General features: G+C 42.5%; 1 protein-coding gene across 2 annotated transcripts in view; it reads right to left on the bottom strand.

Annotated features, from left to right (window-relative positions):
* The window catches only part of CRYM (crystallin mu), a 23,793-nt gene extending 5,967 nt beyond the window's left edge, over positions 1-17,826 (bottom strand). Inside the window, exons 1-6 of one of the 2 annotated variants that reach the window (XM_057528294.1) lie at positions 17,730-17,826; positions 15,871-16,108; positions 13,557-13,984; positions 12,894-13,047; positions 10,565-10,627; positions 879-1,062 (exon numbers count right to left, since the gene is read on the bottom strand). In XM_057528294.1, coding sequence (XP_057384277.1) covers positions 879-1,062; positions 10,565-10,627; positions 12,894-13,047; positions 13,557-13,726 — 571 coding nt within the window. In that variant the 5' untranslated portion in view covers positions 13,727-13,984; positions 15,871-16,108; positions 17,730-17,826. Of the gene's footprint in view, positions 1-878; positions 1,063-7,253; positions 7,356-10,564; positions 10,628-12,893; positions 13,048-13,556; positions 13,985-15,870; positions 16,109-17,729 lie in introns of those variants that run through there. The other variant, XM_057528292.1, reaches the window with a different exon arrangement.

The following is a 17,826-nucleotide window of genomic DNA, read 5'->3' as shown; positions in this document are numbered from 1 at the left end:
CTTGGCCCTTGCACGTGTGTGCAGACATTTTAGATTTTGAGTTCACACTATGTGCTTGTCACTAAAACATGGGGCACTGATACCATGTTTAAATTCTTGAGTCTTCAATTGCTTGCTCATCAGAATCCAGTCTTCTTATTGAAAGATAACATAGGGTATCATTTAAGATCTTGGGCTCTGAGGGTGTATTACCTCAGTTCAAATCCCAGCTTTGCCTCTAAGAACCTCTGACTTTGGGCAAGTTTCTTAATCTTTCCATGCCTTCGTTTACCTACCTGTAAAATGGGGGTCATGATAATAATAGCTCCTACTTCATATGGTTGTTGTGAGGATTCAGTGATATAGTACATACAAAGAATTTAGAACAGCACCTGCAATAGTAAGTATTCAATATAGACCAGATCTTGTTATAACCCCCAGGGCCATTTGAGGATCTTCAGAGGCCCCGGGAACTCTTATGTTTAGAGTCCCAACCATCCTATCCCACATATTAAAAAGCATCCACATGTCACATTAAATGTCTTTTGTGTTGTAATTTTAAAAAATTTGTTTTTGTAATTCCAAGTGTTGTTAAAGAACAAGTGAGTCACTTGGCTTTTGTAATTTAAATTTCATGCCATTTAAGAACTGAGCTATAATTGATCATTTGCTATAATGATACACTTTATAAAACTTTAATTAAATTTATTAGTTTCAGGTTTGTGAGTTTTGTTTCATATTTTGGCGTGAGTATCGTTTTTTTCAGGACTCAACTGTTTCTGAGGCCATTAGAAAGCTCAAGCACTTTGCATGAGTAAAACAGCTCTGCAGATGCAGCCCCCTTGGTCCAGCCAAGGGAGAGTCTGGCCACCCAAGGCTCATGGAGCCACTCTGCTTACCGTTGATGTGAGCCCCGGGCTTCACCCATTCACCAAACAAAATGGGCTCTGTTGCCATGGTGACTGTGATGATCACATCTGCCCCTGTCACAGCCTCCTGAACCGATGAACAGACGCGTACCTCTCCTTGCACTGTGTTCGCAAACTTCTCTGCATTTTCTTTGGTGCGGTTCCATATCCTCACCTTCATTGGGGGTAACAAGAGGGACGTTGGTGCCATGATTACTTGGCTGTTTATGTTTCATTAAGCCCAGGGGTGCAAGGAAAAGTTGAACCACTCTGGGGTTAGGGCTGTAGTTACTTAAATCATTCCGTATGGTGAATGTACATTTGTCTGGGCCAGATATTTGAAAATGACCTTTCTCTATCCCATTCCCCTTTCAAGAAGGGGGGAGGTTTTTCACTTCTAGCTTGGGACACACAGCCTCAGTAGCTTAATAGCTACTATATAGCTTATAGTTTCTGAAGTATATTTAACTTCATTCAGCCTAAGTTTTCATGTCTGTAAAATGCAAATGATAACAGGCAAAGTCAGTATCAAACTCACATTTTATGTTTGGGAGTCTGTAAAGGAGTCATAACAGGTATGAGATTCACAAACAGGATGTGCAGGGCTGTGCTTGGAATAGCTTGATCTCTGAAGGATATGAAGGGAATTAAAATTTGGAAGGGTTTCAAGAGTGAATGGTGCAGCAGAGTAGAAGGCCAAGAGTAATAGCTACAATGAGATTCCTGGGAAGCACTGGGGGGGAGAGGGTGGGTCATTGGCATCACCAGGAGGTGGGGACTTGCTAGCTTGCTTAACAGATTTTGATGTCTGTGGCGGCAGCTGTCAGCCTTCAACTGAAAATAAGGCCTAAAGAATCTCTCATAAGGAAATATAATAAATATGGAAATAAATATTATGTCTGAGTAAGTTCATTAACTAAGGTGAAAAACAATACAATATGCCCATTTATAAGAGAATGGTTAACTATACCACCTTTCTTGATAGAAAAATATGAAATCCTATACAAAAATTAAGTAATCTGGAAAAGTGATGGTGTTACAACATTCAGTGAAAATACAGTATATACAACTGTGTATATCTAACATGATTAAAACTTTAAGAGGTTAATATTCAAAATATACAAAGAAATTATAAAATTTAATATTAAAAAATAAGCAACCTTATTTAAAAATGGGCAGAGGACCTGAATAAATATTTCTCCAAAGAAGACATACAAATGGGCAACAGACACATGAAAAGATGCTCAACATCATTGGAACATAGGGAAATGCAAATCAAAACCACAATAAGATATCACCTCCATTTCCCTCAGCACGACGACTATCAGAATACAATACCAAGTGTTGTCAAGGATGTGGAGAAAAGGGAAATTGAGTTCACTGTTGGTGGGAATGGAAATTGGTGTAGTCACTATGGAAAACAGTATGGATGTTCCTCAAAAAGCTAAAAGACTAGAACTACCATGAGAATTGCAGGACAAGATGGCAGAGTAGAAGGACCTGAGCTCACCTGCTCTCATGAAAACACCAAAATCACAACTAACGGCTGAACAACCAACAACAAAAAAGACTGGAACCTACCAAAAAACATATTCTACTTCCAAAGACGAACAGGAAGCCATAGCAAGAAGGTAGGAGGGGTGCATTCACGATACAATCAAATCCCATACCCGCTGGGTGGGTGATCCAAAACTGCAAAATAATTATACTGCAGAGATTCTCCCATAGGAGTGAGAGTTCTAAGCCCCATGTCAGGCTGCCCAGTCTGGGGGTCTGGCATCAGAAGAAGGAGCCCCCAGAGAATTTGGCCGAAAGTGAGGGGATAGAAAAATATATTCCATGCAAATGGAAATCAAAAGAAAGCTGGAGTAGCAATACTCATATCAAACAAAATAGACTTTAAAATAAAGTCCGTTACAAGAGACAAAGAAGGACACTACACAATGATCAAGGGATCAATCCAAGAAGAAGATAAAACAATTATAAATATATATGCACCCAACATAGGAGCACCTCAATACATAAGGCAAACGCTAACAGCCATAAAAGGGGAAATCAACAGTAACACAATAATAGTGGGGGACTTTAACACTCCACTTACATCAATGGACAGATTATCCAGACAGAAAATCAATAAGGAAACACAAGCCTTAAATGACACATTAGACCAGATGCACTTAATTTATATCTATAGAGCATTCCACCTGAAAGCAGCAGAATACACATTCTTCTCAAGTGCACATGGAACATTCTCAAGGACAGATCACATGCTGAGCAAAAAAGCAAGCCTAGGTAAATTTAAGAAATTAAAATCATTTCAGGCATTTTTTCCTACCACAATGCTATGAGATTAGAAACCAACAAGGAAAAGAACTGTAAAAAACATAAACACGTGGAGGCTAAACAATATGCTACTAAACAAACACTGGATCACTAATGAAATCAAACAGGAAGTCAAAAAATACCTAGAGACAAATAAAAACAAAAACACGATGATCCAAAACCTATGGGATGCAGCAAAAGCAGTTCTAAGAGGGAAGTTTATAACAACACAATCTTACCTCAAGAAACAAGAAAAATCTCAAATAAACAACCTAACCTTACACCTAAAGCAACCGAAGAAAAAAGACCAAATAAAACCCAAAGTTAGTAAAAGGAAAGAAATCATAAAGATCAGAGCAGCAATAAATGAAATAGAGTAGAAGAAAACAATAGAAAAGATCAATGAAACTAAAAGCTGGTTCTTTGAAAAGATAAACAAAATTCATAAACCTTTAGCCAGATTCATCAAGAAAAAATGGGAGAGGGCTCAAAGCAATAAAATTAGAAATGAAAAATGAGAAGTTACAACAGACACCACAGAAATACAAAGGATCATAAGAGACTGCTACAAGCAACTATATGCCAGTAAAATGGACAACCTAGGAGAAGTGGACAAATTTCCCAAAACTGAATCTGGAAGAAACAGAAAATATGAACAGACCAACCACAAGCCCTGAAATTGAAACTGTGATTAAAAAATCCCAACAAACAAAAAGTCCAGAACCTTATGGCTTCACAGGCAAATTCTATCAAACATTTAGAGAAGAGTTAACACCTATCCCTCTGAAAATATTCCAAAGAATTGCAGAGGAAGGAACACTAACAAACTTATTCTATGAGGCTACCATCACCCCGATATCAAAACCAGACAAAAATACCACAAAAAAAGAAAATTACAGGCCAATATCACTGATGAACATAGATACAAAAATCCTCAACAAAATACTAGCAAACTGAATCCACCAATACATTCAGGGTCATACACCATGATCAAGTGGGATTCATTCCTGGGATGCAAGGATTTTCAATATTTGCAAATCAATCAGTGTGATACACCACATTAACAAATTGAAGAGTGAAAACCATATGATCATCTCAATACATGCAGAAAAATCTTTTGACAAAATTCAACACCAATTTATGATAAAAACTCTCCAGAAAGTGAGCATAGAGGGACCATACCTCAACATAATAAAGGCCATATATGACAAACCACAGCTAACATCATGCTCAACAGCGAAAAGCTGAAAGCATTTCCTCTAAGAACAGGAACAAGACAAAGATGTCCACTCTCACCACCTTTATTCAACATAGTTTTGGAAGTCCTAGACACAGTAATCAGAGAAGAAAAAGAAATAAAAGGAATCCAAATTGGAAAAGAAGAAGTAAAACTGTCACTATTTGCAGATGACAGGATACTATACATAGAAAATTCTAAAGATGCTACAAGAAAACTACTAGAGCTCATCAATGAATTTGGTAAAGTTGCAGGATACAAAATTAACACACAGAAAGCTGTTGCATTCCTATACACTAACAACTAAAGATCAGAAAGAGAAATTAAGGAAACAATCCCATTCACCATTGCAACAGAAAGAATAAAATACGTAGGAATAAACCTACCTAAAGAGGTAAAAGACCTGTACTCCAAAAACTATGACACTGATGAAAGAAATCAAAGATGACACAAACAGATGGAAAGATTACCATGTTCTTGGATTGGAAGAATCAATATTGTCAAAATGACTATACTACCCAAGGTAATCTACAAATTACCAATGGCATTTTTCACAGAACTAGAACAAAAAATTTTTAAATTTGTATGGAAACACCAAAGACCCTGAATAGCCAAAGCAATCCTGAGAAAGAAAAACAGTGCTGGCTCCCTGACTTCTGACTATACTACAAAGCTACAGTAATCAAAATACCATGGTATTGGCACAAAAACAGACACATAGATCAATGTAACAGGATAGACAGTCCAGAAATAAACGCACAGACCTATGGTCAATTAACCTCTGACAAAGGAGGCAAGAATATACAATGGAGAAAAGACAGTCTCTTCAATAAGTGGTGCTGGGAAAACTGGGCAGGTGCATGTAAAAAAATGAAATTAGAACATTCTCTAGCACCATACACAAAAATAAACTAAAAATGGATAAAGACCTAAATTTAAGACCAGATACTATAAAACTCTTAGAGGAAAACATAGGCAGAAAACTTTTTGATATAAATCACAGCAATAACTTTTGGATCCACTTCCTAGAGTAATGAAAATAAAAACAAAAATAAACAAATGGTACCTAATTAAACTTAAAAGCTTTTGCACATGAAAGTAAACCATAAACAAAACGAAAAGACAACCCACAGAATGGGAGAAAATATTTGCAAACGAAGTGACCAGCATGGGATTAATCTCCAAAATATACAAGCAGCTCATGCAGCTCAATATCAAAAAAACAAACAACCCAATTAAAAAATGGGCAGAAGATCGAAATAGACATTTTCCCAGGAAGACATACAGATGGCCAAAAAGCACATGAAAAGATGCTCAACATCGCTAATTATTAGAGAAATGCAAATCAAAAGTACCATGAGGTATCACCTCACACCAGTCAGAATGGCCATCATCAAAAAGTCCACAAACAACAAATGCTGGAGAGGGTGCGGCGAAAAGGGACCCCTCTTCCCTGGTGGGAATGTAAATTGATAAGCCACTATGGAAAACAGTATGGAGGTTCCTTAAAAAACTCAAAATAGAGCTACCATATGACCCAGAAATCCCACTACTGGGCACATACCCGAGAAAACCATAATTCAAAAAGAGACATGTACCACAATGTTCATTGCAGCACTGTGTCCTGGCTATTAATTTACAATAGCCAGGACATGGAAGCAACCTCAGTGTCCATCAACAGATGAATGGATAAAGAAGATGTGGCACACATATACAATGGAGTATTACTTGGCAATAAAAAGAAATGAAATTGAGTTATTTGTAGTGAGGTGGATGGACCTAGAGTCTGTCATACAGAGTGAAGTAAGTCAAAAAGAGAAAAACAAATACTTTATGCTAACGCATATATATGGAATCTAAAAAAAAAAAAAAAGGTTCTGAAGAACCTAGGGGCAGGACAGGAATAAAGACACAGATGTAGAGAATGGACTTGAGGACACGGGGAGGGGGAAGGGTAAGCTGGGACAAAGTGAAAGAGCAACATTGACATATATACACTACCAAATGTAAAAGAGATAGCTAGTGGGAAGCACCTGCATAGCACAGGGAGATCAGCTCGGTGCTTTGTGACCACCTAGAGCGGTGGGATAGGGAGGGTGAGAAGGAGGGGCAAGAGGGAGGCTGCAGAAGGGGCATGCTGTGGCCTCCTGCTCTCTAGGCCTCATTCCCAGTTCCTGGATCCCTAAGCCTGAATACTTAAGGACCCCAGATTCTCCTAAGAGAAACAATAGAAAGGGGCCAAAAGAACACCTGAATGTATGTAATGGATATGACACAATCCTTTAAGTAACCGAGTAGGCTCTCTGCGTCCTGCGGCATACCCTGCAAACTGAGAAACTGGAGGAGGTGATTCAGGCCTTTCCCCCAACTCTTCACGTCCAGTGGGACTTCTGGGCAAGTCGTTAAAAGAATGGTCTAGGGACTTCCCTGGTGGCGCAGTGGTTAAGAATCTGCCTGCCAATGCAGGGGACACAGGTTCGATCCCTGGTCTGGGAAGATCCCACATACCACAGAGCAACTAAGCCCGTGCGCCACAACTACTGAAGCCCGCGCACCTAGAGCCTGTGCTCTGCAACAAGAGAAGCCACCACAATGAGAAGCCCGTGCACCACAACAAAGACCCAACGCAGACAAAAATAAATAAATAAATAAATTTATTAAAAAAAAAAAAAAAAAAAAAAGAATGGTCTAGATGGTGGGACTCGCAACCTGACAATTTCAGCATAACCCACACTGTAACAAAGGAGTACAGAGAAAGGTCACTGCTGCTTCCTCCCAGCTTCCTCCACAACCCTCCCTGGACCTACCTCCTTAAAGGAGAACTGCTCTGTGAAGACCTCATAATGGCTATAAGCCTGGACGCCAGCTCCAAGGATACACAACACTTCACTGCTGGGGGGTTTCAAAAACTATTTGAGAGAAATGAGATAGAAAAGGTCAAGGGAGACTCTAGTAGCCAGGAGAAGATCAAATACAGTTTGAGAATCAGGTGAATTTCAAGACCTCTCAGGCAATCAAGGAGATGTCATTGTGTATTTCCGTTTCCACTCTGCAGAGTGGGAAGGGAGGGAAGGAGCTTTCATTGGGTACCTAACATATGCCAGTGCTTAAGCCTCATGATCTCATTTAGTCCAGACAATTGACCCTACGAGCTAGATACTCCCATTGTTATCCTCCTCTTACAGATAAAGAAATTGAGGTCCAGAGAGGTTAAGTAACTTGCTCAGGGCCCTATGACTATTGAATGGCACAGTGGGGCTCTAAAACCACATCTTTCATTCTCCAAAGCCCACATGTTTTCTGCTGTGTTACCCCATCTCAGGGGCATGATAAGCCACACCTGCTTCTCAGAGCTGTTAGTTGCTTCTGGAATCCATGAATCCTTGCGAGCTTAGGTTCTCAGCTATATTTGCTGTGCCCACTCTCTGTTGATCCTGACTCAGCCTCTGTCTTCCTTTAAAGAGGAAGGTCGAGATGGCATTTGTGGCACCTGCTAAGGGTGTATGTGTGTCTTTATTTGCGAGTGAGGTTCTCTGATCAACTCTCCAGTAAAGTCTCTGATCACCCTGATAGATTTCACCACTTCACAGCACTTGTTTGTTTACAAATTTATTTTCCTGTACTGGTATGTAAGCCTCGTGAAAACAGAGACAGTCTTATTTGCACAGAATTGGCATATATCTACCATTACCTATAAGAAATAGAGCAGGGTTTCTTGACCTCAGCACTACTGATATTTGGGCTGGATAATTCTTTGTTGGCAGGTGGGTGGGCTGTCTTGTGCATTATAGGATGTTTAGCTGCATCCCTGGTCTCTGTCCATTAGCACCCCCTATGTCCTCAGTTGTGACAACCAAAACTGTCTCCAGACATTGCTAACTGTCTCTGGGGCAGCTGGCCAAATTGTTTTCAGTTAAGAACAACTGGCATTGAGGAATGACACCACTTGCTCCTCAAACCATCCATATTAAATAAGACCGTCTTCTGCCTTTCCTCTATTTCATTTAATACAAGTTGAGCTCCTTGTGTCTGCTCTTTCTTACAATGCTAATCATTGAGATTCTAGAGTGCAACCTTAAAAATGAGAGTATTCTTAATTATTCATCACTTGCAAAAAGGAGTCTCAAATATTGGCAGGTGATTAGAGATGATGTCTCCTGTAGCTGCAGAAGGAGGGACACCATTTTGTGCCATCAACTATAGTTCAAAGAACCTTGATTTGAAAAGTTTTCAAAATGACAATATCTACAAGACTAGTAATCTTACGCTCCTGTCCAATAAGGAGAATTACGTAATTTTTCCTTAACTACATTTTTTTTTCTGTTCTCAGTTAGTATGAATCTATTCTTGGAAGTACACGTGGGCTTCAGAAATTGTTGCAGTATCCTGTAAAGTATCCTTTAACCTATGATAGAAGAATTAACCTGGTTGATCATCAGAATCAACCAGATACCATAAAAAACCGAAACACCTAGTTTCTTAGGCCCTACCCTCAGCGATTTCAATTCAGTGGTTTTGGGAATCTGAATTAAAAAAAAAAATTCCCCAGATGCTGCTGCTGCTGCGTAGCCTGGGTTGGAAACTACTGATCTGGGACAAGAAGACCCACAGCTACCTGGGTTGTCTGACTACAGGAAACCATAGACTCCGTTTCCTTCTGCACAAAATGAGGCCAGTAATACTTGCTCTGCCTTCCTCCCAGAAATCCAAAAATAAAGCAAGACAATGGTTTGGAAATTATTTTGGAAAAGATCAAAGTCCTTTTCAAATGTAGGGCAGTATTGTTAGAGTCCCTCTGTTCCTAAGTTACCAGGGAACATACCTCAGAGTCCCTTGATCATTTCAATCTGAATTGGGTCTGGATATAATTTTTCAAAGCCAGCTCATCAAGCTGCACACTGTAGTCTACTCCCTTCCTATATAATTACCAGATTTATCCCCACAGTCTTCCCTCCCCATCATGTGTTTAGAAGACCTTAACACACTCACAATTTGAACACCTGGTCTTTGCTCCTCCAACCCTCCGACAGACCCCACATTTCCTTTATGCTTAGGCCTCATACACCAGCATTCCCAGACCTTTAATGTGAAAGATTCCAGCCCTTAACTGTTCCTACAGATACCTCTTCTTCTTAACCCTAGCCTCTAAAAATACTGTTCTTCCTGTAGGACGCCCTTGCACTGCTTAGAAACATCATCACCTCTATCACTTGCTTTTCCTTCTGCCTGGAGAGCTCCTCCCCTCTTCCTGTTTCACTCACTCACTTCTTTTTCGGTCTTTACTCAAATATCACCTTCTCAGTGAGGTCTTTCCTCGATAATTTAAAATATCACCCCTTCCCAATACTCTCAATTCTGCTTTATTTTCTTCCTTCTAGCTGGTGGTGGGGGTGGGCGTGTTATTTTTTTAAAGCAAGTCCTAGCCTATCATTAAACTCAAAAGGGGTTTGCTGTTGGTTAATTATTTTTTAGCAAATCATACTATGTATTTTACTTTTTATTTTATTTATTGTCTCACCTCCCCTCTGCATGTAACTCTCTGTTTCATGCACTACCACATCTCTGACATTTAGAACAGTGCCTGATATGTTGTAGGATCTCAGTCAGTACTTGCTGAACGCATACATTTGTGTGGCTTGGATCTGTTTATCTCCCCCTCTGCTTCTTGTGCAGTACTGACTCTGGCCTATGGGGCAACCACACTGATTTGCCAGGAGCAGTGTGGTAGAGGGGAAAGAAAGCAATCCTGCGAGTCAGAGAGGTCAAGTTTTAAATTCTTGCTCTGCCACTTGTTAGCTGTGTGACCCTGATCAACTCACACAACCTCTCTGAGCCATATTCCTTATACCTGGCAAATGCAGATAATCATATCTACTTTGCAAGGTTGGTGTGAAGATCAGGAATAGCACATGTGAGGTACCTGGAATCTTGGGCTCATTAAATGGTAGCCAATCATTTGGTGAATCACTGTGCTCAGCTGACATCCCATATTTGGCATATGAAGTTCCAGCTATGTCCAGAGAAGATCAAAATGAGTTCCTCACTTCTACCTTAGACATTCAAACTTGAGACACTCAATCCCACCCACCAGCTCAGCACAGCCAGGCACTAATCTCACCTTGGTGGCGATGGCAGATACGGCAGCTGTTCTCTTTGCAGTTATGACATTTCCATCCATGACCTTGGAGGAAAGGAGAGACAGTGAACAAGGGGCACCGCTATCCACCACTTACGCAGAGAGAAGATGCTCTAAAAGAGTTAGCCCTACAAGATGGGAATAAAGACACAGACCTACTAAAGAATGGACTTGAGGATAGGGGGAGGGGGAGGGGCGAGATGTGACAGGGTGAGAGAGTGTCATGGACATATATACACTACCAAATGTAAAATAGATAGCTAGTGGGAAGCAGCCATATAGCACAGGGAGATCAGCTCGGTGCTTTGTGACCGCCTTGGGGGGTGGGATGGGGAGGGTGGGAGGGAGGGAGATGCGGGAGGGAGGAGATATGGGAACGTGTGTATATGTGTAGCTGATTCACTTTGTTATAAAGCAGAAACCAACACACCATTGTGAAGCGATTATACTTCAATAAAGATGTTTAAAAAAAAAAAAAAAAAAAGAGTTAGCCCTAGGAAGCATCATAATAGTCTATAAAGGGAATGTTTTGCCTGGATCCAATTCCTCCACTTATAAGAAATGCAACTTTGAAAAAATATCTTAATCTTTAAGCACCGGTTTCCTACCTGTAAAAACAAAGATAATGGCAACCATTCAGAGGGTTTCTGTGAAGATTAAATGCACTGGCATACATGAAAACATCTAGCATATGGCGAGCCCTCAAGAATTGCCCATTTGCTTTACTTGCCCTGGGATTCTCAAAACATCAAATTAAGGAGAAACTTCAGGAATAAAAGTCACCTGACACCTATGCAAGGGCCCTGAAACTCTATCTCAGTGGCTCTCAACTCCTCCTGCACATGTGGGGAGGTTTGTGAAGATACAGATGCCCAGACATGACCCTTAGGTTGACTGAATCTGAACACTAGGGATGGGACCCAGACATCGTTGTTTTTAAAAGCTCCCCATGTGATTCTGAATTACGCCTGGCTAGTAATAACTACCATCCTTTGCACTGTTCTCTGTTTATATTAATCATCTCAATTGGTCCTCACCAAGTACTATCAGTATTCTCATTTTATGGACAAGGAAGTGAATTGCTTGGCTACTGATCGGATTCAGGAAGAATCTCAGGCCTTGTCATTTAATTCCAAAGCCTGAGGTGGTCCCAATTTCCTGGGGAAGCACTGTTGGTAGGTAGTATGGATGCCATTTCCATTGGATGAGCAGAGACTGGGAAGAGCTAAATACTCTTTTCAGGGGAGTAATAAATGGCCAGCTTCCTTGGGGAACCAGAAATTCTGAGAAGGAGAGTCTAAGGATCCAGGGGTGGTTTGGGTAGAATTAAGGAGTCTGTCCCTGATGAGGACTCAACTGGCTGGCCTCAGAGCCAGGCTGGAGGGCACAGCACACTTTCACTAACCAGTTGTGTGACCTCAAGCAAAGTGACTCTAATACTCTGAGCCTCAGGAACCTCAAAAGAAAGTGGGTGGGGAGGTGAGGGTGTAGTAAAAACTCCCACAGAGGAGTGTTGTCAGAATTGAAGGAGATCAATTTCTCCTGCCTGGCACATGATAAGTGCTCAGTAAGCAGCAGTGAGAAAGGCAGTAGAGCATAGTCTTAAGACAGTATAGGCCTTGGACTTACACAGAGTAGGTCTGAAGTCCATCCATGCCACTATTAGCTATGTAAATTTTGGTAAGTTTGGCATAGATGCTCTATGACTCAGTTTTCTCATCTGCAAAATGGAGGTAATAAATTTACTTACCTCACAGAGTGGTTCTAAGTATTAAGAGAATTAACACATATACAAAGTATTTAGAACAGTGCCTGACACACACAAAATGCTTAATAAATAAGGACTACTACTATTTTTTGATATTATCATTAAATGTTAAAACAGGTCATTGTGTACCCCTTAGAAAAAAACTACCAGGTATTAGAGAGCACCCCTACTCTGTAACTAACGCAACTCCACATTGCAGAGATTCACTAAATAAACGTTTCCTTGGCTACTGGGTTTGTGCAAGCTGTATATTTGGAGTAACCGCTATAGGACAAGAACATTACAAGAATGACGAGATTATTACTTCCACACTGTCACACACTTAAAGCAGCAGTGGGCTCTGGTGCTGGGCTACGCATCCTTAGGCAGTCCTGGAATCAGATACACAGTCACAGATAACCTTCACTGTCACTGGCATCCAGTCCTCAGAGACGGTCATGTGTGGTCACATTCAAAACTCCCCCTGGTCAACAGAGAGCTAACTTCTGAGCCTAGCTCTGTGCACAGGGGCCCTGACCCACCCCTGGGCAGGGAGTTGCTCACCGCCAGAAGGGAGCCATCGCTCGGCTGGAAGAGAAGCACAGTGGCCTGATGGGAGGGGACAGTGGAGGTGGTGCTGTGGCCCTCATAGAAGGTGACCAACTTGGTGGTCAGGGCGTCCTCTGCTGCACTGTAGGCGGGCATGACCCCCAGGAAACTACAAGAAGAGAGGGAGCAGCTTCAACCCCTTCCGGTCAATGCTGAGGTACCCTATCAAGTCCCCATGTCCCTTCCTTTCTCTTGCCTCACTCAGTGCCCTACTGGTCTTCTCCCTCGCCCCCCCCCCCCCGCCCCATCCCTCTGCCATTCCCTCTGGCAGTATGCTGAGTATGTTCAAGAGTCCAGCTCTGGATGAGAAAAATCACCCCAGTTCTGCCACTTACTAGCTGCGTGGCCTTGGGTAATTCACTTCACCTCTTTGAGTCTCAGTTTTCCCATCAGTAAATGCTGCATCAATACCTACCTATATATGGAGTGTGTTGAATTAAACAAGGTAATTCCTGTAAAGCGCCCACTTGACACCGTGGGTTGCACAAATCAGGTGGGAGCTGTTATTAGCAGTGGTTAGGTAAGCCCTCCCTTCCTTCCTCCCGCTGCTTCCCTTCTCACCCCTCCTCTTCCTCCTGTCCAGTTTCTCCAGCCCCTGGCCCGGCCTTCCTCACTCACCCCCTGTGCTTGGCCACGGGCACCACGGTGCGCACCGGCTGCATGACCCCTCCGTCGGGGCCGCTGGAGAAGTTGGCCAGAGCCGCCTCCAGAGGCGGGATGAGTAGGCTGGAGCTGCGGAGGTGGTCCTGCACATCTGCCGCGCTCAGGAACGCTGGCACAGAGCTCATGTCGCCGCCGGCCTTCTACCTCCGCGAGCTCACGGGGATCCGCGCTTCCAGCGCTGCGCCCTATGTGAGAGCGCCCAGGGCGCGCTGCCGCCTACAGGTCACCGCCCAGCTCCGGGGGCGGAGCAAAGCCGGTTTCCTCCAACCCCTATCCGCAGGGGTGGGCGAGCTGGGTCCCCTCCAGACACAGGTTCCCCAAGATTGGAGTTGAGGCGGCGGGCTGGCTGGGAGTTGGTATTCTTGGGTCCACTTTCTCGATTCCTGTAGTTAGCTGTAGTCACATTCCTTGCAAAACATGTTAGTTTGGCGCCCTACCTTCCTCCCTCCCCACCAACTCCACTATTTGCTGTCTAGGTCCTGCTGCCTGGGAAAGAGAAGACAGAGGAGATGGGGGCAAGCAATGATGGGCTCCCTTATTTCTTAAATTATTGCCTGCTTTTTAGGAGCTCTTAGATGAAAGGAGATAGAAGGTTATTAAAAAACATTTTCCTTTCAATTCTGTCCCCATCTGGAGCCTCTTATCCCAACCTCCCTCCCACCCCTACCCCATCCCCACCCCCAGATCCCAGGCTGTTGACCGCTTCGAGTGCACAGTATTCTCCTGGGCTAATTAATTGAACTAACCTTCACATTTAGAAAAGGGGGAAGTTCCCAGGACAAGATATAATGGCCTTAGTCACAAATCGCCAAATGCATAAGATGTCATGTCAGCAGAGGAGTTGGGATCTGCCCTTGAAGTGAGACTCCAGAACTCTACCCCTAGCCATTAGGCTACATTGGCAGAGAGGGTGGAAGAGGGCATTTCGGGCCAGGTTAAACCCAGGGGTGGAAGGAATGTTGTCTCCTCCTTGAGAACAGTGTCTTGCCAGACAGAGTTGGATCGGAACCAGGGACTGATATCTAGGAGCACCAAGACATAAAACTGGGATGCTTCTTGAAGTCAAGCAGCTAAGAAGGGTGATTCTTTGGAAGGGAATTACATGGTTAAAGAGATTAAACATTTAGATAGAAGGGTCTTGTACCAATGCAGAGGGTGAAACAAATGAGCAAGGGTGTAGCCTGGGAGACAGGTCAGGAGACTCCAGTGCATAAGTTGTGCTCCCCTGATATTTTCACTGGGAGCTACATAGGGCACTTCTTAGGAAATGGTCACATCATAATGAAAGACAGTGTAGTAAGTGTCAAAATATGTACCAATGAAATAATAAATCGCATGTAATGTACTTAGCACAGTGCTTGGCACAGAGTAGCCACATAATAAATGAAAACCTCTTATATCATCAAAACACAGAGAAGATGTGGTGGTGGTTGGAAAAGCTTATTTCAATTACACAAATTTGTTTCTTCAGTTCACCATCCTTAGAAGTGCAGGCCCAGGGCTGCTGGGATTGCGAAGTGTTTACGGCTCATTATTTGTGTTGTTATAATTATTATGATGTAACGTTTATTGGGTTTAAAAAATGACAGAGGAATAAAGAAAATAGCAGTGTGTCTCATTATTCTTGAGGAAAAAAAAGCAAAACCAAATACTCACCAACTAAAAGAGAAACGAAATAGGAAAGCCAGATGGTTTTTTGTTTGTTTGTTTCCATTGTGTATTTAAAAATTGAGCCCTGGTCAAGTAGAAAGCTTTTGTATTTGTTTCTAGCAAATCCTGTAGGAACAGGACTAGTCTGTAAATCACCTCAAATCGTGTTCCTTATAAAGCTTTGTGTACCATCACCCAGGCCCTCACTAAAGTAGCGGTGGGAAAATTGGTCTTGATTGAATTAATTCTGTTGGGACTGGAGACCCAGGGAACTAACTGGTCCCAAGTATCCAGAGCCTTTCCAAAATGAAAGTTATGCAATATGCAATATCTGGTTAGGGTCAGGAGTTGTACAACCTGGGCAGGTAGAAGGGAATTCTTAGGTGATCACATACGCTAGGAGTCCAACTGCCAGGTTCTGTTGAAGCTCTAACACCTCCTTGAGATCTCTTTTATTATTTACTTTAAATATATTGTGTTAAAATTTTTACTACTCTTTTTAGCTTCACTAGGAGCAAAATTAGCCTGCTATTGTAGTTTAATATGCTATTTCAATCATTTTGAATTTGCATCAAAACAAATGCATGATTATTCAAAAGACAGTAGGTCTGTGAGTCACCTCAAATCATCTTCCTCATACGGCTTTGGGTGAGATCACCCAGGTCCTCAGCAAAGTTTTAGCTGCCAAACATGGTGGTCTGGTTTTAGCTCAAGGGTCTGGAAAGAAGTCATCATAAAAGGGGAGGGCAGCCTTCTTCCTCCTTCCCAGCCTGGTGGTAGCAGCAGTGGTTCTGGGGAGGCTGGTTGGAATTCCAGGGGAGCAGCACAGGTCTGGTGGCCAACTGTAGAGCAATGATCTAGAATATCGGTTAGAAGCTGTTTTGCAGTGTGGACTGACAGCAGGTTAACCAGTGTACAACAAACCCTGACCCAAATGCTCCAGAGGGAAGGGGGTTGCTGGTGCCACACCACTTGGCTGGGCTATGGAGTTAGCATACTTTTGCATAACATGCAAATAAATACCTTTCTAGGCTTAGTTTACAAGGAGCTTCCATGGAAATTATCATACTGTTTTTTTTAACTCATTGATGTGATACATTGTATGAGCAGATATCCTAACATCTCAATTTGTTTCTAAGGTTTTTATTGGCGTTCTAATGCTTTGGAGATGAAATCCCCACCAAGTCATTTCCCGGTAGAGGATTAGGAACTTTGTACTTTGTGATTCCCAAGTAAGGGCTCTGTGGTCAGCCAGCTTGGATTTGAATCCTAGTTCTGCCACTGTACATGCTGGATGACCTTAAACAAGGGATTTAACCACTCTGATCCTGTTTCCTGCACTGTAAAATCAGATAGTATTAGTAATATTAGAACCAACCTCCCAGAGTTGTGGTGAGGCATAAATGAAATCATTTTGTGAAGTGTTTAGCTGGTAGGTGTTTAATAAGTATTATTGATGCTTTTTAGTTTATATTATTAAAATAATGAAACTACTATTAGCAGTAATGATTTAATAGAAAGAATATTAATAAACTTATTAGTAATGTAGGGGCCAGTAACCAGGATGCTGGTGTAACTCTTCCTTCCCTGCCCTCCACTGAGACCTTGTGCTGGGACACGCCTAGAGGGTTTACAGGCCCCTGTGCCTGCACCTCTGGAAGTTCCTTGCTAAGCCTCCACAGACTCTGGGGAGAAGGTGGCCACTTGCACTTCCCTACCCTTCCCTACTGCCACTACCACACTGAAGCTGACAGTGGGGCAGGGCTGTCACTAGGGTGAGCCAAGCACAGTGACTGAAGTACTCACTTCCAGCGCAAAATTTAGGGACATACTCAGAACTCAAGATACTCAGTACTGAAGATTAAAAAAAATTTTTTTAATGTAATATTGCAAAAAAAAAACACTAAAAAAATTCCATGATAACGAAACTACCAAAATTTTAAATAAAGCTAGGATCAGGATTACTGATTTTTCCTTTTGTTTTAGCCTCCCATATAGCACCTCATGGTACTTTTAAGTTTTTTATTTTGAAAAAATTTTTAAATGTCATATTAAAGTATTTATCTTGCTTATTGAGTTGGTTTCCCCTTAAACAGGCAGGCAAGGCATCCTGGTTACTGGCCCCTACATTACTAATAAGTTTATTAATATTCTTTCTATTAAGTCATTACTACTAATAGTAGTTTCATTATTTTAATAATGCCAAGGCAAGTGTCTCACTCCTCTCACTCCTAGTCTCTGTCTTCGGGAAGTGGGGGACTGTGTGGTGGGCCAGGAGGAGCAAGTGGTAAAATACTGGGGAAACCTGAGACAGGTGGGTTGGGCGAGCCAGGAGCTGGCAGGTTGTCAGGAAGGTAGGGGCTCCAGGGTCCGTGGGCGGGAAAGGGGCCGAGGCAGCGCTTGCTGGGTCCTCCCGCCCGCCTGGTACGGGGTCGGACCTCGCCTTTGAGGGGTTCGCGCGGGGCAGAGGCTGCAAACCTGTCCGCGGGGCCGCCGGCGGGGCGCTCAGGGAAAGCGTTGGAAGGAGGTACCGCGCTGGGTCGACTGGCGCCCCTCAACGGCGGGGCGGAGGCAG

Source organism: Balaenoptera acutorostrata, chromosome 15 (genome assembly GCF_949987535.1).
Source record: "Balaenoptera acutorostrata chromosome 15, mBalAcu1.1, whole genome shotgun sequence".
Classification (NCBI taxonomy): Eukaryota; Metazoa; Chordata; class Mammalia; order Artiodactyla; family Balaenopteridae; genus Balaenoptera; species Balaenoptera acutorostrata.
This window is presented reverse-complemented; position numbering and strand designations above follow the sequence as displayed.